This window comes from Enhydra lutris, unplaced genomic scaffold (genome assembly GCF_002288905.1).
Source record: "Enhydra lutris kenyoni isolate GAN:26980312 unplaced genomic scaffold, ASM228890v2 scaffoldscaffold3, whole genome shotgun sequence".
Lineage (NCBI taxonomy): Eukaryota > Metazoa > Chordata > Mammalia > Carnivora > Mustelidae > Enhydra > Enhydra lutris.
In genome coordinates this window covers 17,282,380-17,304,165 of record NW_019154087.1, presented here as the reverse complement: position 1 = coordinate 17,304,165, position 21,786 = coordinate 17,282,380, and the positions used below count along the sequence as shown (strand labels likewise).

Genomic DNA, 21,786 nt, shown 5'->3' with positions numbered 1-21,786 from the left:
GAGGGAGAGAATTTTTATTTTATTTATTTGGTAGAGAGAGAAAGGGAGCATGAGTGGGGGTAGGGGCAGAGAGAGAGAGAGGGAGAAGCAGACTCCCTGCTGAGTAGGGAACCCAATGTGGGGCTCGATCCTAGAACTGTGAGATCAATGACCTGAGCCCAAGGCAGACACTTAACTGACTGAGCCACCCAGGCGCCCCAAGAGGGAATCTTAAGCAGGGGCATTCATATTTTCTCAGTTGAGTATCATATAACCAGAAAGCTATAAATGCATATAGGTATGGTTCTTTATTTCAAATTTACATTTGTTAGTACTTTTGATTAGAATTTAGTTTGAACTGTGATTATTAAACATGAAACAGTTGTGAATGAAATGCATATACAGATAAAATTGCACTTACCATTTAATATGATTATTCACATTGCCCTAGTTTTTGTTATGCCCGAGTTTTCGTGTCCAGGAGACCACCAAGGAGCCAAGCACCGATGCAATCACACGAGGGTTTATTTGACAAGCTTAAGCTTGGGCCCAATTATACCCAACATAGCGGAGGAGGGACTTGGACCCCGAGCCTGATTACAGAGTTTTTAAAGGCAGAGTAGGGGTGGATTCGGCGGTGGGTGAGGACAAAGGGGGTTATGGGTGATGTAAGTCTCTAAGGAATTCTGGAAGCGAGGTCTCCAGGACCTTGAGGGGCTAGCTGTTGTCTGAGGAAAAGGTTATTCATTACCAATAATAAAAATCTTCTTGTGAGACCCTTTAGTTGTGTATCAGTGGGTCAGATTCTCGACACTATCTTGGAGGTTTAGAGATAAAGTTTCCTAAAGGAATTGTTAAAGTAGACTTACAGGATTCTGGTCGGACTTGTCGGGGTAGGGGGTCGGTCAGGCTAGGATTGTCATTTGCAAAATCTCAAGGTGAGAGCAGTTAAGTCCCCAGGGGAGAGCCACTCTGTCTGTTTCAAGGGCTTGTCAATAGGTGATGAATTTTAATGATTTTCTTCTCCCACTGTTTCCTACATCAGCTAAACTTGAGGTGGGATGGCCTTAATTTTCTCAGCCTCCACATTTCCCCCTGAACAATTTTGACCCTTAAATCTTTAAGGTTGTTGAAGGTGGAAGGTCTCATCTTCTGTAACTTCTTCCTACTGAGTAGGGGCATAGAGTTGTCTCTACCTACTTGGGTCAACATTGATCATTTAAGGAATGTGTAGGGGAGTTACGAAAGACGGAGGCAGCTGAATCCAGGGGTTAAAAATTAATCATTAAAGGAGAGAGAGACTGTTTAAAGTGCTAACCTGAGTAGGTCAGAACCCAAGAAATATTTTGTGATAATCTGGAACATCAAGATGGCTGCACTTATGTCAGGGCTAGACTCGGGGTGGGTACAGCCTTGTTTTTCTTGGCCTCCACAGTTTTATGATTTAATTTTAAAGGATTTGGATTTGAATAATTAAAAACAATAAAATTAGTTATAGCATCAATCAGTTGAAAGAAACCTGTTAGCATGATACCTGGTGGCAGTCATCTATAATGTAATGGGGGTGATATTTATTTAGTTCCCACTGATTTCTGCATGCTGGTTAATGTGGTAAAAAACATGATTAAAATATTAGGTGACTCTTTTAGGTCTTTTTTTGTTCTGTGTTCAATGTTAATTGTATACCATTGTGTGTAAAATATTCTGCTAGTTACCTATTAGTTTTATCACCAGGTTTGGGCAAATATCTGGGAGTAGATATTGCTGTGTCATAGGGTAGATACACAGTAGAGATGCCTATTTTATACACCTATTATATATATATATGATACACACACATACACACACATGCAGAGTAGACGTATATTATAGACTCTACATATACAATGAACTCTGGTAGGGGTGCAGTTGGTGTGAAGCATAACAAAAATAAAGTACACAAACCAAAAATGAGTAGCTTAGTAAATCTGTAAAAAATGAACGTACTCCCATAAGCAGCACCGAGATAATTAACAGAACCCCAAAGCTCCACTTGTGCCGATTCCTGCACACTCCTTTCCCTCTATGAAATAGCGTTCCACAGTATGGATGTGATATTGTGATATAATAAGAAAGGTGTTTTTGTCTTCATCCAAGCTTCTGGAATGAAGCTCCTCAAACTATTATGTTTTCCAAAGTGATAAGAGCTGTAGGAACATTGTTATAATATTGGTTCTTGTTCCTGGCTTCTGAAATAGTTCTAGAACCATAAGGTGAAAAGAGCATCATTTTTTGTTCATAATAGGTTCCTTTCAAACACACCTAAATTTAAGTTAATATGTTAATGAGGTAACTTTTGGAAAGTCCCTAGGGATTAGGGCTCGTTGCCAGGGCACCCAACATTATTAGTGGAACTTTCAGCCCCATCTCCTGACCTCTGGGGAGAAGTGAGGGACTCGAAGTTTAGTTAATCACTAATGGCCAATGATTTAATCCACCAAGTTTATGTAATAAAGCCTATATTTAAAAAAAAAAAACCTAACCTAAGGGATTCAGAGAGCTTCTGAGATGCTGAACACATGAAGGTGTTTGGAGATATGGCACACCTGGGGAGAGCTTGCAAGCTTTGTGCTCTTCCCCACACTTTGTCCTATGTATCTTTTCTGTCAGGCTGTTCCTGAGTTGTTTCCTTTTATAGTAAACCAATACTCTAGTAAGTAAACCCTTTTTCTGAGTTCTGTGAGCTAGTCTAGTAACTGATCAAACCTTAAGAGGGAGTCTTGGGAATTCCTGATTTATTGTTTGCCACCAGTCAGAAGTATGGGAGGCATAGACTTCTGATTGGAGTCAGAAGCAGGGGAAGAGCAGTCTTGTTGGACTGAGCACTTAACCTGTGGGGTCTGTGCTAACTCCAGGCAGTTTGTGTCAGAATTGAGTTAAATTGGAGGATACCTAGTTGGCGTCCACCAAGAATTGGGGTACTTCTTGGTCCGGAAAATCCCACATATGTGGTGTCAGAAGTGTTGGTGAGAGTAGAACAGAAGTGTTTTCTTTTGGTGAGTATACCATAAGTTATTTATTCATTCTACTGTTGATGGACCCATTTGGGTGTTTTTCAGTGTTGACCTAGTATGAATCATGCTATATCCTTTTGTATGACTTCTGGTGAAAAAAAAATACACACACACACACACGCATTCTCTTGGGTATATACCCAGGAGTGATATTTCTGGGTCATAGGGATATATATGTTCAACTTTCATTGATAGACCAAAGTTTCTAACACAGTTACACCAATTTACACACCCATGAACAATCTCACCAAGTTGTTCAAGATATTTGCCAACACTTGGTTTCATCTTTTTCGTTTTAGCCCTTCTGGTGGGGGGGGTAATGGTATAGTATTATGACTTTAATTTGCATTTCCCTAATGCCTAAAGATTTTGAGCACATTTTCAAATATTTATTGGCCATTTGGGTGTGTCATCTTTTGTGAGGGAACTTTATTTCTTTTTTCTTATTGATTTGTAGGAGTTCCTTATATAACCTGGAAACTGATCTTTTGTTAAGTTATAGTTGTTATAAATAATCTTCCCAATCTATGGCTTATATTTAAAAGCTTTATTGAGAAATAATTTACATACTACACAATTTGCCCATTGTAAGTGTGATGTAGGCAGGTCAGGTCGAAGGACGCAGAGGGGGTCCCACAGGACCAACCAAGAGGGTCCTTGGCTTCCTGGAGTATAGAAATTGAACGGAAGCCAAAAGGACATGAGAGGAGAGTTTATTGAAGATATAGAGAGAGTGCAGATTCAGACCGAGCGCCCAGGAGACTTGGAAAGGAAAGAGAGAGACTGTCATCTTTGCTTAGTGTCTGGGGGTTTTATTGAGGATGGCCGTCTGGTGTATGTGTCCTCCCAAGCATCCAGGAACTAGTCAAAACAAGGACAAGTGCTCAGGTGCCCTCCATAAGTCACTTAGCCCTGAAGCCAAGAGTCTTGGCATCAAGGTGTCTGGAGTCAGTGGTGACCTCGTCCAGTTACTCCTTAGATGTTATCTATCATGCTGGAAGACTCCAAAGAAATCAGTAACTCCTTGACCTTCACGAGGAGGACATACATTAAGGCATGTGTAAGGTAGAGGTGTAGGCCCTTGTAAGAATAGAGGCAGCAAAAAAGCAGTCCTTCATGGGGTCCCTTCAGTTTCCTACCTCAAGTGTACAGTTCAGTAATTTTTAGTACAGTTTGCAGTTGTGAAATCATCCCCGCAATTCAGCTTTTTATTAACATTGTTTTAAATTTAATTTTTTTTAAATTACGATAGACATTTATTTAAAGTAGTACGTTTGCATCCCAAATAATTCTCAGTTGTACACTTCAGATTTACCCAACTTCTTAAAAATATCTGAGGGCAGCTGCAACTATGGATTTCCACTCCATGATTTCTCCTTGCGCATTCTTCTCTCTGTTCTGTTTCCCAAAGAACTTCTTTCGGATGGGGCTCAAGGTAGAATTTACCCTCCTCGTATTGCGTCCGCTGCTCATTAGGCAAAATCTGTTTCCCCATGGTCAGATCCCTGCTCTCTCAGTGTGAAACACCCTGTGATGTTGTAGGTTCTCAGGAAGCCTCCGGGACTCTTTTCAGGTCATCATTCTCACATACTGTATCATGTCACACTCACTCCAGTTTCTTGAACCCTGTGGTATTATGTGATACCATTTCTGAATACCCTCCAGCCCCCGGCTTAATGCTGCAACAGCAGGCCGTTCACCATTTTGATCCTGATGGTTCAGTCTTAAAATTCTTCCCTTACCCCAGAAGGTTTTCTCCTACCTGTTTGCTGTCAATCCTGCTCCAACATTCAGCCACGGGCACCCACTGATCTGTGTCAAGAAGTGGATATTTTCATGGTTCTGCAGAGTTAGGACTTTCAGAGAAAACATTACTGGCACCTGGGTGAAAGGACAAGCCTTGGAAGTTAAAGGCTATTAGGTAGACCTTGAACCATCTGCTCTCACTCAAAGGGTCATGAAACTTAAACTCTTCCACAGCCAAATGCTTTGCATTCTGTGGCGCAGTCTTCCCCCTCTCTTCTTGAGAGAATTCATTTACATTCCAAAGGATTGTGAAAGCCTGCAGAGCAGAGGTTTCTCTTTTTTTCTCAGGAGGGTGGGGGGAAGGTATCCTTCTCCTATATAAAACCACAATTCCTAATCTCTGGGTTCCTTTCTTGTGATACAATTCCTGGACATGGAGTCCTAAGCATGGGCTGTTATGAGGTCACCTCTGGGAAATTGATGATGTCATCAATAATAAACAATAATAATGACTCTGATCTCTAACCCAGCAAGGTCAGGGTTTCTTTCAAGATAACTATGAAGAAATATAAATAGTAAAAATGTATCGGTTTTGCTGAGAAGGATGGGATCCTTTTTGAAACCTGGTTTGCTGGAAGAGACACAGGAGAACCTCATAGGCTGGCTAACAGGATTTGAAAGATATCAACAGAAACTAGAAGCTGCCATGTTGAAAGGATGGCTGAGGACCAGGAGGTAGGATTGGAACAAGCACCGAAATAGTGCTTTTGGTTTTTGTTTTCTCTTCCAGGCAAGGGAAGAAAAGGCTCAGGAATTCTCCAAATTGGGCTGTGGGTAGGTAGACAGGGTTAGAAGTCTCAGTTGCTTTCTCCTCCAGGCTAGATGAGAAAGCACAGGAATTCCTAAAGATAAGATGGGCTTTGGGTAGACCCAAAACAGTAGAAAATACTTTGTTTATTGTTGTCTCCTACAGACAGGAGATGAAAGCACTAATTAGTTACCAAAAGTGCAGTAAGGCTTTGGGCATTGCAGCTGCTAAGCTGCTCAAACCTGAAGGGAATTGTATCTCACTTTATTCCTGTGGAAACACTTTTCTTCTTCCTCCCCCCAACTCCCCTTCTACCATGATCTCTGCTGCTAAAGGTTTAAGTGTGGGGCTGTCACCAGTGGGGATGAGGGTAGCTCTACACACTCATCTCTTTATGGGAAATTTAAAAGGGGAGGAATCTGTTGGATTCCATAATCTGTTGGACACAGGTGTCTTTGTGCCTAGATCTGTGGCAGGAAGGGGTGTGGGACTCAGGGATGGATAATGAAGGTTCTAAAAGGGTAAAATGTGGAGCCATAGAAGACAGAAAGAAACAGCCCAACCATAGCCCAGATGCTAGAAAGTACACAGGCATGGAGCCAAAGAAAAAAAATAGGGGAAAAACCTCTCCACTTATCCGCTTACCTAGTCTGTCACTGCAGCCACTTCTCCCAGCTGGGAAATAATAGCTTATCTTAGCAGCTGTCACTATAATCTTTGAAAGGCTAAGTTAACTCTTAGGTCTTTGAGCAAAACCTGAAGACAAGAAAGACAAGTTTAATAAAAAGACTGTATATTTTATTTTTACATGTACATGGGCACCTTCACTAGAAAATGAAGACACGAAGAAGTAGCTAGAGGTGAATGCTATGTACTAGGTTAGACGAAGGGTAGCAAATTATGACAACATGACAAAACAAAGGGGTTTGGGGTAGGGTAGTTAACTGTGGAAAAGTGACTAGATTGATGAGGATCAGTTTAACAAGTTTGTACAGATTTCTCTCAGTACCCTTCTCTGGTGACAAGCATGTCTTCTTTCCTCTTGTATAGGGAGGACACTTTTCATGGGAGTTTTATCTCCTCCTTCCAGAAAAAAAGAAAGGTCAGAGGTCCCTTTTTGCATCTGACATTTTTAACTTACCTTTAACTCACTCAAAGTAACCAATATGCCAAGGCAGCATATTTTGGGGTGATAGACTCTGAACCCTTATATTTTGTTGCTAAATTAAGTGTGACTGCAAAGTAGAGATAATGCGGATGCTGTATGCTTGTAATTCCCTATGTCCCAGGTGCTAGAGGGCATTGATACGCCAATCACAAAAAGCTACAAATAGAGAAATGTTAGTGGGTCATGTACAATGTATCTCCATGACTGATGAATTATGCTATCATTTTTTTTTTTTTTTCCCTGAAAAAGAGCCTCTGGAATGTCTGGTGATGGTGACATGAGAAAATACAGTTTCAGATGCTACATAAAAATCAAGGCTTTGTTTTTGTTAACCTTAGTTATAAAATTTTTTTTTTCATAGTTGTTTATGATTTAGAAGTTCAGTTGAAAGTATCCACCAGGCATTCACAACTCTCAAGGCTGAAGGAACATTAATTCTTTAAAGTATGGTTTCCAGAGAGATTAATACGTCCTCTCGAAAATTGTTTTTGGATTTTTATTCTGAAAGACAAATTTTATTTGATTCATAAGATGCTCCTCACTTAAAATTTTCAGCTAGGGAATTTCTGCAAAGAGTGACTATGAGGCATTTCTCATGAGCCTATGTTGTTTTCTTATTCCTTTGTGGTTGTTGGGATTAATTTTACACAAAATTGCATAAGCTAATAAACAAAGGATATAAGATTATAGAAAAATTTGAGAGAAAAGAAATTTCTGTCAAGTCATAGATATGAAATGGAAGGTTAAGTAATGTGACTGCCTAACTCACAAGGACATTTTGGTGTCCTGGGTTTAATAATGCCATAGCTAGCCAATAAGTCAACAGACTTCATAGAGATACTAAAACCAGCTTGGGGAAAAACCTGTCTTCCAAGAAGAATTCTGCTCTGCCAGATTGGAGAGGTTTGTAATAGAACACCCAAGGATAGGAGCAATAAGCCATGTGGCTTCATAATTCTATGAAGACATAGAGGTTTATTTGCTATTTATGTTTTTTTCCTTCTATCACTTGCTACAAAAAATTATTCCCAGTTTAAGGCCCCACCTCTCCTTTCTGGAAACTCTCATTTCAGCTAATGCATTCTGTAATATTCAATGTAGTGTTAGAATAATGGTATTCTGCCCTGTTAGGTAATAAAGATTATATAGATAAAATTGGCTCTCAATTTTGTGTGACTTTTGCTTGGCTTTTGCTATAACACTCTTTTTACAACATACATTATCAGAGTTAATTTTTTTTATAGTGCTAGAAATGTCTGTATTTCACATTATTGCTATTATTATGAGGGAAAGTATTAGGGATGATGAGTTCTATTTCCAAAAGTGAAATCCCTATATAAGAAGTGGAAAGCAAACAAAAAATGGAAAATGGAAACTGAAGCAAATGTAGCTGAAAATATGGATATATGCGATTATTCATTCAAAATTATATGTTGGATGCTGACTTTGAGGCAGGTGTTGCTTTATATACTGGTGATACGGATGTAAACCAAGCAGACATAAACCACTTTTAAGAAGTTTATACTCTAGAGGGAAGAGTCAGAGAATAAAGAAAATATGTAAGTAAAACATGAAATATATTAAAGGGTGAGAAGTGCCACAGAGAGAGATCAATTAGGGAAGAAGCGTGGGGGAGATGAGGATGTTTGATTATTCAGTTCATGTATGTCTCCCAGGAGAGTGTACAAGACCTGAAGGCAGGAACTTTGTCTGATGATACTTGCCACCAGACCCTCGCAGATATCATTGCATATGGCACTTCATAAATGTTGAATGAACAGGTGGATAAAGTTGGCGTTGAATGAATCCTCCCCTTTTCCTGATCCACTTTTTCCTTTTCGTATTACTTTATATAGTACTTATATACAGTGGTCCCAAGACCTCCAGGAGATGCCTGAAACTGCGGGTAATACCTAACCCCATATATCTTATTGTACTGAACTCAGCCTTCTTGTGATGATGTGAGATGAAAAAAAATCCCAAAATGTTGAAATGAAGCGAGGTGAATGACATAGGCATAGGGACGGCTACTATTGACCTTAGATACAGAAGAAGGAGGGTCATCTACTTCGGGTCTACAGTGGACTTAGAGTAACTGAAACCACGGAGATCAAAACTGTGCCTAAGGTGAGGGACTATGTATATCATTTGCTTATTACTTATGTTCATTATTTATTGTCTGCCTAACTTGGCAAGAGCACAAAGGTAAACATTTTTAATCCTTTTGTTCATTGATCCATCCCAAGCGCCTAGAATTTTGCCTGACAGATAATAGGATTTAATAAATATTTGTTGAATGAATGTATAAATTTTGAGAAGTCATTTTCCCTAAGAGGGAACAATGGATTTATTAGCTTATGACATAAGAATTTTGTGTGCTGCTTTTGGCAAGACAGCTTATTTCTACCAGCATATTCTGATGGCTACTGACAAATTCACAATTTGGGTGCTCAAGAATCCTATGAATAAAATGCTTAAGAAGCTAATCCTGATGCCAAATTCATGGACCTTGGAGTAGCAAATGCTAAAGTGTATTTACTGTATACTTATTCAACTGTCAGTGGCACAGTGTTTTCTCTATCCTTAAGATTTTCAAAAACGGCCCAGTCAAGCAAACTAACAGTCACTCAATTTTTTGAAAAGTGAGGTTAGAGTATGTAACTCCAGATGAAACAACTCCCTTAGTAGACTTGACAGACCTGGGGTGGTTGTTTTCACTGGAAAGGCACCAAAAGTGTTTGCTGCCTTGCTATTTGTTGCTTTGTTGCTTTTTTATTTGAATTAACTCTTTTATATCCTTTCTCACCCAAGACACATAGCTATATCCACAAACTGCTTTCTGACAAAACTAGTGGAAAACTCATTTTTCAGTCCAGGACTTTCTTTCATTCCCCTAGTAAAAGGATCAGAGGTTTTAAAGAATTGCAGTTTATACTTGAAAGAGCCACAGACAGCTCTGGAAATGCAGCCTGAGAATCACAGTTCAGGAAAATGACACCCGAGACTAAATGCCCAGTATTAACACAGTTTTAATGATTGGGACGTGAAAGTCAACTGTATAGTATTTTCCTTCCTGGACATCTTGAAATACCTAGAGATTTGCTGACAGTATTTTGAAAATATTTTTGTTCAATATTTTTACATGATTATTATATTAGACTTTAGTTTCTTAAGGGCAAGACAGACTTTTTATTTAAAAAAAAGATTTTATTTATTTATTTGTGAGAGAGAGAGAGAGAGAGCCCAGCACCTGAGTAGGGGGGAGGGGCAGAAGCATGCTGAGTCCCTGCTGAGCAGGGAGCCCAGCATCATGACCTGAGCCAAAGGCAGCTACTTAACCAACTGAGCCACCCAGGCACCCTGCAAGACAGACTTCTCTTAAATCACAGTCTACCTAGCATCATGTGCAGGTAGCAGGTATTCTTACAAATAGCTAATAACATCTGTGAAGCCATTTCCAGATAGAAGGCTGTGAGCTAATTTATTCTCATTGAAAAAAGATATGGAAGGGGATGCCTGGGTGGCTCAGTTGGTTAAGCAACTGCCTTTGGCTCAGGTCATGATCTCAGGGTTCTGGGATCGTGTTCCACACTGGGCTCCTTGCTCAGTGAGGAGTCTGCTTCTCCCTCTGTCTGCAGCTCCCCATGCTTGTGCTCTCTCTCTCTCTCTCTCTCTGACAAATAAATAAATAAAATCTTAAAAAAAAAAAGTTGTGGTCATTAATAGAGAGCTTAAAATTACATCCCACCATATCTACTTTATGTAAGAGGAGGATCATTATAAATGTTATAGATTAACAAAAATAATATTTTTGTCTCTGAAATAGCCAAGTGGAGACACCTCTTATTTGCAAAATCTGTGTTATTTACTATGGTTGTTAGAAAATCATAGCTTTAATTGTGTATTTGTAAAGATTTTTCTTGTTAAGATGAATAATTTTATCTAGAAATTGGATCAGGAAAACCACACTAAATTTGTTAGTGCTGTGAAATAAGTCATTTTAATAATAAAGACACATAAATAAAATGTTTATGATAGAAACAATAAAGGTGTCTCTCAACCCGATACAACACTGAATTTCCAAGTAATTTGTAAGGAATATATTCATCTTTTTACATTCAAAATAATGGTTGAACAATGATGATTATCATTTTTTCTAATTTTCTTTTTCTATTCTATGAATTCACACAGTATTACAGTAATTTATAGTATTACAGTGCTTGGTAATCTTAAAGACATGAAATAAACTTCTAACAGTATATAGAAAATAAAAATAAAAGTCATTTGCATAACTTTATGAAAACAATATTTTTTTCTGTAAAATAAATTATGTACTTTATGTTGAAATGTCATTCTGTTAAAGTGTTTAGAAAATAGTTACATTCACGTTTTGGCAGTGTGCTCAAACATTCTTATTTGCCATTCCCTCATGCGTGATAAAATGAGGTGCAAGCTGTTTACATGGGAGGAAACAGCTTATTTTCACAGGAAAGGAAATGATACATGAAATGGAATTAATTTAGAAAAACCAAGTATCATAAGATAGAGATACAATAATTCACTAAGAAAAAATATTTTTCAAGGCCTTTTGAGGCGAGGCAACCTCAAAACTACTCAAAAGTAGTTTTCATCACACTACCCTGTAACTTCCATCAAATTAACATACTCATTGATTGCAGTTGAAAGCAAATGTTTGGTCCCTTGACTGAAGCACAACAGCTGAAATCCTTAATGAGCACTTTCATAAAGGAGCAAAAGGAATAAACGTCTCTATCCTCCTCCAAGTGTGGCTTGCAATGGTAGCACCTTTGGCACCGAATAGACCTGTTTTCCTTGTGACCATGACATGAAAATAAGTCTGGTGCTAATGGCAGTGATATTATTGAGCCAGATTTGCTGGTTTACCTAGAAAACAGCTAAAAGACTAAGACTGACTTAAGTTTAACCAATTTTGGAAAAAATGTACTTATCCATGATAATGACAAACACCTGAATGGCAATTTGGAAATGAACCTGCTTTCTGCTGTTTCTTCTTTTTCTTGCTTTTCTTCTGCTTTTTCTCAGCCTTCTTTTTGCTTGGCTTCTTTTTCTTGTATTCCTCTTTATACCATGGTCCCCAGACTCCTCCATTGAGCCGAGGGTTACTTCTGGGGTCTTTGGGGGGGTACCTGACAGGCACTGCGGTTTTGTTGAACTGTGACAGCCTCCGTAGGAGCTGCTTCACGATTCCAGGATACCTGTGAGACAGGTCCACTCTCTCATATGGGTCAGCTGTGATGTTGAAGAGCCATACGCTTTTGCCAGTCGACAAGGTAATTCGTTCGTTATGCCACCGGTTGGGCCCCAGGTTGCTGAAAGACTGAGGGGGAACCCAGTCACTGTAGCCAGGGTTTCCTGTAAGCAGTTTCCAGTGCTGCACCCTGATGGCTGACTGGATGGCGGTGTTCCAGATCCCGTAGCCTGCTGCCCAGGAGCCATTTTTCGCCTTGGTATAAATGGGGTCAATGTTATGCAAAATATCGACCCGGGGTGAACGAAGGCCTTCACTTATGGTTTCCCAGACATCATAGCCATCCAGTTGAATGTCCTCATCAATTTGTCCTTCAGCCAGTGAAATCAGAGTGGGGTACCAGTCAGTGATGTGCACAAGCTCCTTACACACTGTTCCCTTGTTTTTCAGAAGTGGACTATGCACAAAGCCGACTGCCCGAATGCCCCCTTCCCAGTATGTTCCTTTGCTACCTCTGAGAGGCCAGTTACTTCCTCCTGCTGTGGGCTGACCGCCATTATCTGAAGAGTAGATGATAATGCTGTTGTTATAGAAACCATATGTCTTCAGAGCCAGGGTCACATTGTTGATTGCTTCATCTAAGCAGGAAAGCATGGCAGCATACCTCCGCCTATTTATGTTGATAATGGATCTATAGTGTTCAAAATACCTGCCAGGGGCTTGCAGTGGTGAGTGAACAGCTTGGTAGGCAATATATAAAAATATAGGCTTTCTGGGGTCATGGGAAGCTAAGATTTGCTGAATTCTTTGAGTGTACATCTGTGTGGAGTAGATGCCATTGTCATAGTCCCAGGCAGCATTGTCATTTTCATACAAGTCATAGCCACACATTCCAGGACTGTCACATTTGTAGTGTGTGTAGTAATCACCACTTCCCAAGAGGGAACCAAAAAAGGTATCAAATCCTCTCTTGGTGGGCATACATTCTTTTCTATAAAAACCCAAGTGCCATTTTCCAACCATATGTGTTGAATAGCCAACCTCCTTCAGCTTCTGAGGTAGGGTTGCATTGTCCAGAGGTAAACAGTTGGGTTGGGTAGGTCTTATGATAGAATGTTGAAGTCCGGTGTGTATCTGATACCTTGACAAGAGTAAAAATTTCGTCAGTGCAGGATAAAAGAGATATTACAATGATTCTTAAATTAAACAATGTTTCTATGAAGAGAAACTTTACCTCAAGTAAAATATGACCAGTTCAACATTTCTATGGTTGACTCATAAGTCTTATCCTAATTAGCTTCATATTTAACATTTGAAATACATTTGACTCTAAATCAGTACTTTTGAAACTAAGATTTCACCACTTATCTCAAAGCACTTTTGTTTTGTTTTGTTTTGTTTTGAGAGAGAGTGTGAGTGGGACAGGGGAGGGGCAGAAGGAGAATCTTGAACTTGGAGCATGGAGCTCTACATAGGGCTCAATCTTATGACCCAGATCATGACCTAAGCCAAAATCAAGAGCTGGATGCTTAACCGATTGAGCCACCCAGGCACCCTTATCTCAGTGTTTTTAAAGTTCTTCTAATGGAATTAATCTGAATAAACTTTAAACTCTTAATTAATTATATGACATAGAAAGCTAATGTGATGAGGGAAAGGATACAAATGTTAGAGGAGTATTATTAGTTTTTAGTCTGGGGATCTCACATTAGCTCCCGAATCATTTCCTGAGATCTATTTCAAGCTAATTCTGAAGCACTAAAAATACAAGCAAAAGTTATATAAAAGTCTGCTGTTTGATTGTCAAAATATATTTTATAATTAGTCCCCAACCTGTTAGATCTCTGTAAAGAGAAAGGGAATTTTTCTGGTTCACAGTACATTATTCTGAAAAAACATTTTAGGGTAAGGGTTTTAGCTAATGCTAAAGAAGGATTACATTTTCCCCAAAACAGAAGGAAAAGAGTCCTTTCATATTTTTTCCAGTGTCTCAATTTAAGAAAAAATTAGATTCATTTATAGTCTAAGGAAAAAAAGCAACACCTTCTATACGTTAAAATTAAGTGAATGTTAGTTTCCAGCATTGTTCTTGTCCCAAGGATATTTTGCCAAGGACTTTTCCTTAGAGAAGGGTTATCATCACATAAGTGTATGAATTTTCATTTGGGTCAAGACGTGCCTATTAGTTCACAACATTTAAAAGCAATTGATTCTATAGTCATTATATAAGTTCAAAAGGACTTTGAAAATAGAAAATACAGAAATTCTGAGAAAATGAAGATTGCAGAAGGTTTTAAAGTCGATGTGAAGATATTCTTGGAATCAGGTTACAGAGAGTAATATTGAGATCAAAATTAAAAATTTTAAAAACTGATTGAACCTGAAAGGCCATCATGTCATACATACCTTGGGTGAATGGTGCAATTTATTTAAATTTTCAAATGACGGGATAATGTAACTGTGAATCCTTTTGAAATATCAATTGCAGTAACATTGATGGTTTGGTAGGCCCCATAGGGAAATGTGATCACTAATGGAAAGCAGCATTCCACATGGACTTGTCTACTCTGCTGATCATTAAGCTGTCAAAATTTCACAATGATCACAATTGTAGTAATTTAAAATATAAAAACTCTCAAAGAAATAAGCATTTCACAAGCATTATTTAACACCAAATTCAGAAAATATTGTTATTATCCTTGATAATTTTTGATGATCCAGCTCAGGATCCAAAACATTTACTTGTGAAACCATCGATTTTTTATGAGTACATGACAAATTGGTAATACCTATCAGTGTAAACACTGAGTAAATTTAAAAATGGAAAAATCTGTATGGGTAAGAATTTTAATGAATTATTAACTAAATAATTCTATGTGGAAAATGTACTTGGTGAAAGTATCTATTCAATTCATTGAATGGCTAACCAATGCGTTTTTATAATCAAACTGGGCATTTTCTCAGCTAGTACTAAAAGCAAAAGTAATTGAGCCTTTTGAAAAGCATGAAATACAGAAAATGCTCACATAAAAAAGAGTAGGAAAGAAGAGATCTGCTTCTTTCAGGAGAGGGGACAGTGTTAGCAGATAAATAAGAGACATCAGAACTATTAACTGTATGGTTTCCACAACCTAGGACAGTCTTCATATTGGACAATTTAGAACCAACAACATTAAGGTTTGGCAGCAGCTCATAAACAGAAGAGAACTTTTCAGTACAGACTCATTAAATGGATTCAAGACTTTGGGACCAAACTGGTGGAGTTTGGGGTAGAATTTGGGCCATGGGTTAATGGTAGAGTTTGGGGGTCAGACAGACCTGGGATTGAATTTGCTCCACTGCTTATTAGCTGTGTGACTTTGGGCAGTACTTAACCCCTCTGATCCTCAGTTTCCTCATCTGTAAAATAGGGATAATAATACATATTGGGTTGTTGTAACACTGAAAGAGAACATAGAATCTGATAAGGAGAGTACATCAATAGATGACAGGTTTTGCTATTATTACCTCCAAGTTCTGAGTCATATGTTCCTTACATATTTGTACAAAGTTTTATTATTTATAGGCATTCTTTCACATGCATTATTATGTTTAGTTCTCACTATAACAGTGAGAAGTAGGACACTTTTATGTTAATTTTATAGATAGAATAGAGATATAGAGATGACCCCCAACTCCTCCAGCCTGCCCCACCAACCTGTGAAATTGATTCCTGAATGACAGGAGTTAAATCTGATTCTCTCTCTATTCTTTTTTTTTTTTTTTAAAGACTTTATTTATTTATTTGACAGAGATCACAAGTAGGCAGAGAGAGAGAGAGAGAGAGGAGGAAGCAAGCTCCCCGCTGAGCAGAGAGCCTGATGTGGGGCTTGATCCCAGTACGCTGGGATCATGACCTGAGCTGAAGGCAGAGGCTTAACCCACTGAGCCACCCAGGGGCCCCTATTCTTTTTAAGAATTAAAATCAGTACTTCTTGGATGCCTGGGTGGCTCAGTCAGTTGAACATCTGCCTTGGGCTTGGGTCATGATCCTGGCGTCCAGGGATCAAGTTCCATATCAGGCTCCTTGCTCAGCAGGGAGCTTGCTTCTCCCTCTGCCTGCCTCTCCCCCTGCTTGTGCTCTCTCTCTCTATGACAAATAAATAACTAAAATCTTAAAAAAAGTAAAATGAGTACTTTTCGAAAAATCAAAGAGCAGGGAAAAAAAATGTCATCAGTTTTGAGAAGCAAATCTGTTCTAACTTTCTAATTAAAGAAAGGAAAGATTTTTGTAAATCAAATAGTGAGGCTTATATTGATCCCAGAGAAATTTGAGAACAATTTTTGAGTAGATGATTTGTGAGTATTTCAAAAACCTAAGTTAGCTTCATTTTCTTTTCTTCTCTATGTTACTTTAATTAATTTAAAAAATTTTAAGCTCCATTTTCTTTTTAAAAAAATATCAGCATTAGGTAAACAGTTTAGGAAAATGATGGGCATTTCAAAAATCTGCTCATTTTCTTATAAAATAATGAAAAAAATAACCATATGGTAACATTGTATATTCACCAAAAGAATGATAATGTTACACTTTAATACCAATTAAGGCATACAGATAATTTTCATTTACATGATTTCTCTGGCTTGTACAAGTCTGTGGATGAGGCAGGAGTGTTCCATTTATTATTTTCATCTAATAACAACAAAAGCAAAAAACACTGAAACTCAGAGTAATTTAGTGGTTTGTCAAGTTTTACAGCTGTAATCCTTGAAAAAAAAAATCTGGAATCCAGATTTTTGGGTTTAAAGGCTTTTCCATGAACACTCACAGATTATTGAACAGTTAGACCCATTTAAAATTTGGGTTTGTTTATTTGCATTTATTCATTTGCTCAATTAAGCAGTATACTGAGGTGGGTATTATGGAGGGCACATATTGCATGGAGCACTGGGTGTGGTACATAAACAATGAATTCTCAAACACTGAAAGGAAATAAAATAAATTTTAAAAAATGTGTGCCAGGGACAAAGTTGTTGTTTGTTTTTGTCCACCACCTCCTGGTACCCAAAGCTTTGATATCTTTAAATGAGCTCTAAGTCAAGATCAGTAATGGCAGTGACTTTTATGTATGAGTTCTCTGAACCTTGGGATCAGGTTGGGATGGAGTCAGTGCTTTTAGTCATGGAGAAGAGCACTGAATGTTAGCAAATTATTTTCTTTCAAGGAGAGGGTGCCTGAGTGGCTCAGTGGGTTAAGCCTCTACCTTCGGCTCTGGTCATGATCTCCAGTCCTGGGATCAAGCCCCACATCAGGCTCTCTGCTCAGCAGGGAGCCTGCTTTTCTCCTCTCTCTCTGCCTGCCTTTCTTTCTGCCTACTTGTGATCTCTCTCTGTCAAATAAATGAATAAATAAATCTTTTAAAAAAAGAAAAAAAAAAAAGAAGTAGATGGTTGAAATCCAGGGAAGAATCTTTGGCTTGATAGTGACTTTGACTAGGCAGCAGCAACTAGCTTGATGATCAATAATTCTTCAAAATACAAAATAGTATATTGATATATATCATATAGGAGGAAGAGTTGATATTATCAACTTTGAGCCTAATCAAGACTCAAAGTAATATAAATGGCCTGAAATGTCAAAACAAAGTAGGTGAAATATTGATCAAAAATTAAGGAGGTGCTCAAAGAGTGAAGGGAATACATAAGAAAGATATAGAAGCCTGAATGAAGGGGATCTCACTGGCTGAATATGAGACAATGTGAGTATCAAAATAGCGATAGTAAAAAATTTTACCCACTGAAAAAAATAGGGAAACCCTGAGTCCATACTATTATAAATAAATTGGCAAATAATAAAAATTTGCTATGGAATAGGATAATGACATATTCTCACAATACCTCCCACAAAACATGTGATGAGAGAGTAACTGTGCAGGGATGCCTGCATGGCTTTGTCAGTTAAGCATCTGCCTTCTGCTCAGGTCATGATCCTAAGGTCCTGGGATCGAGTCCAACATCGGGCTCCTTGTTCAGTGGGGAGCTGGCTTCTCTCTCTGTCTGCTGCTCCCTCTGCTTGTACTCTCTTTCTCTGACAAGTAGATAAATAAAATCTTTAAAAGAGTAACTGTAAAGTGAAAGCACCTGATAAACACCATATTAATCTAGTGATCAAAGTTAACATCACCAATAACTGGGACCAATTGTCATGTGCCTGACGATAGGATGCAATGAGAAGAACACAACATGGTGTGCCAGCCCAAGATGCAGAACCTGAATCGATGTGCATAACCTGAGAAGACAAGAGGCAAACCCGAATTGAAGGATATTCTACAAATAACCGATCTAAAATATTCAGAAGTGTCAAGGTAATGTAAATCAAAGAAGGAATAATTAATTTTTCCAATTTAAAGAGGAATAAGGAAACATGACAAATAAATGTAACATGTGATTCTGAATTGGAATAGTTATGATAAAAGACATACTTTGAAAACTGGCAAAATTTAAGTAGGGTCTAAGGATTAAATGGGATTAACAATGTTAATTTCCAGGTTTTCATAGTCTCAGGACCCAGCATAGAAAGAGATTTTGTTTGTAGGGAATATAAACAAAAGTATTAGAGATGATGGGGCATCAGGTTGGCAGTGAACTCTCAAAAGGTCCAGGAAAAAATGTTATTTGGGTTGTACATGTATGGTACTTGACTTTCTCTGGAATATGAGATTGTTTCAAAATTTTTTTAAAAAGTGTAAGAAAATCTAATTGGAATAAATGGAAGGCACTGCATTGTAAAAAGCAATGATTTACATGTTTCTTATGGATCTGGGAAGTTGGATATATCAGACTATGAATTTGAAAAAAAGCAAAACAGAAAAGAGCTAAAATGTTAATAAGATCTTACATTATATAAGGGCAGAGTGCAAATTCTAAGAAGTAATAATCCTACTCTGTGCTAATCAGAATATATCTGGAATAGAGTACTCAATATTCAAACATGGTCCCCCAAATAAATGTACACTTATTTATTTATAAATGGCACACATGCACTACTGTACTAATTTATGAACATCATAAGCTTACACTAAACAGAAATGAAAAAGGATGGGATAAAAATAAATATAAATAGAATTTCCGGTATTTGTTCTTGTATCCTAATGAACGATCCTGCATTGCCCTGCAGTGTATGTATTCCAATATGGAGAGAGCTGGTACAGAAAGTTGATTGTGAAGAAATGACAACTGAAACACAGGGATTAATGAGAAGGCTATTACAGTAGTGTAGGTCAAAGGGGTGGCTTGGACTACCACCTAGTGGCAGTAAAAATGGAAGTAAGTAGATAAATCAGATGTAAAATTTGAATTTAGAACTGATAGGACAAAATCAGTGAAGGGAGGGTAGTGGGAAAGGAAAAGGAAAAAATCAAGGACTTCTGAATTTGTGGCTTTCATATTTTGGTGAACAGTGGATGGACCAACTGATCTCTGTTTTGTTCCAAAGTATACAACTCTGACTAATGGATAACATTACAAAATGGTACATGGCAAGATGACAACAACACAAACAATAACTAAAAAAAACCCACAACTAAAAAAAAGAAAAGAAAAGAAAAGAAAAAAACAACAAAATAGACTATACGATCATCTGCCAGGGATTCTGTAAAAGATGTATCTGAGGGGCGCCTGGGTGGGTCAGTGGGTTAAAGCCTCTATCTTCCACTCAGGTCATGATCCTGGGGTCCTGGGATCAAGCCCTGCATCGGGCTCTCTGCTCTGCGGGGAGCCTGCTTCCTCCTCTCTCTCCCTGCCTGCCTCTCTGCCTACTTGTGATCTCTGTCTGTGAAATAAATAAAATCTTAAAAAAAAATTTTTTTTTAAATTAAAAAATTTAAAAAATAAAAAAGATGTATCTGAATTGGGAAAGGAGTGTTAGGTTACCTGTAAGGTGTCTTCTAACTCTAAGAATTCATGGATCAAGGATAACAGGTCAATGTTTCCTTAAAGAATGCCTTGCAACTTCAGAGCAGCTTTACATAAACAAGTTTATAATATTACGTACAGGTATTTGATAAAGAAGTTTCCACAATGCATCCGTATATATTTAAGTTCTTTCTTTGAATAATATAAAGTTAGCTTAAAAAATAGGTTTTTCACAAAATATTCCTGAATGCAGTAATCATGACTAAAAAAATGAACTAATTTTGAAATTTAGTTTACTTTTTTTAATTATCATCTGGGTACCATGTGAAGAAAATTCCATATGAACAATAGTAAATCTAGATTTGATGCCAAATCTGTTAAAATCAATAGCAATCATTCTCACTTCCCTGCCAAATTAAAAGACAAAAGCTAAGTGGGCCTTTCACCTTGGCATTAGAATGTGTAAAGACTTTTGTAATCTTTTTAAATATTAATTTATATCACTGGGTTCTGGTAGGGACAGTAGTTTTGAATTCTCTTTTGTCTAGGAATGTCTAATACAATATTATTGTTTTAATCCAATTACATAGTTAATGTACCCTTACAAATACAAGATACATATAAAGATAAAATATGAATCCTCATGGTTCCATGCAGACTCCAATGTCTAGTGTTGTTATAGAATACAAAATCAGCCAATAGTGAGGGAGAAATTGGTATTTGAAGGGAAGGAACCAGGTATAAGAGACTACAACATATGAATTAAATGTCACTCAGATATTTATAAATTAGAAAAATATAACTAATTTTCCATATTCTGAAAGATGTTCCTTTATCACTTCCTTCCAAAAGACTCTTTTATTTTGAAGACTGTCATTCTATTTATAGTCCTTAATTTTTTTTTTATTGTGTTATGTTAGTCACAATAGGGTACATTATTAGTTTTTGATGTAGGGTCCCATGATTCATTGTTTGCATATAACACTCATTGCTCCATGCAATCTGTGCCCTTCTTAATACCTCTTACCAGATTCACCCATCCCCTGACCCCCTCCCTTCTAAAACCCTCAGTTTGTTTCCTGGAGATAATAGTCTCTCATGGTTCATCTCCCGCCCTGATTTCTCCCCCTTCATAATGTCCTCCGTACTATTCCTTATGTTCCACAAATAAGCGCAACCATATGATAATTGACCTTCTCTGTTTGACCTATTTCACCTAGCATAATCTTCTCCAGTCCCATCAATGTTGATGCAAAAGTTGGGCATTCAGCCTCGCTGAATATTCCATTGTGTATATGCACCACAACTTCTTTATCCATTCATCTGTTGAAGGGCATCTCAGCTCTTTCCACAGTTTGGCTACATGGACATTGCTGCTATCAACGTTGGGGTGCATATGTCTCTTCTTTTCACTACATCTGTATCTTTGGAATAAATACCCAGTAGTGCAATTGCTGGGTTATGCAGTAGCTCTATTTTTAATTTTTTGAGGAACTTCCACACTGTTTTCCAATGTGGCTGCATCAATTTGCATTCCTACCAACAGTGTAAAAGGGTTCCCCTTTCTCCACAACTTCTCCAACATTTGTTGTTTCTTGCCCTGTCAATTTTTGCCATTCTTACTGGTAGAAGGTAGCATCTCAGTGTGGTTTTGATTTGAATTTCCCTGACGGCTAATGATGATGAACCCTTTTTCATGTGTCTGTTAGCCTTTTGTAGGTCTTGTAGCCTTTGTAGGCTAATGTCTTCTGCCCATTTTTTATTTGATTATCTGTTTTTTGGGTGTTGAGTTTGAGAAGTTCTTTATAGATCTTGGATATCAGCCCTTTGTCTGTAGTGTCATTTGCAAATATCCTCTCCCATTCTGTGGGTTGCCTTTTGTTTTGTTGACTGTTTCCTTTGCTGTGCA

General features: G+C 37.9%; 1 protein-coding gene across 3 annotated transcripts in view; it reads right to left on the bottom strand.

The window, feature by feature from the left end:
* Positions 1-11,017: 11,017 nt before the first annotated feature.
* The window catches only part of LOC111153734 (arylsulfatase family member J), a 94,588-nt gene continuing 83,819 nt past the window's right edge, over positions 11,018-21,786 (bottom strand). The window contains exons 1-3 of one of the 3 annotated variants that reach the window (XM_022512944.1): positions 15,336-15,383; positions 11,768-13,127; positions 11,634-11,659 (exon numbers count right to left, since the gene is read on the bottom strand). In XM_022512944.1, the coding sequence (XP_022368652.1) occupies positions 11,634-11,659; positions 11,768-13,127; positions 15,336-15,383 (1,434 nt within the window). Of the gene's footprint in view, positions 13,128-15,335; positions 15,384-21,786 lie in introns of those variants that run through there. The other 2 variants (XM_022512938.1, XM_022512928.1) reach the window with 2 other exon arrangements.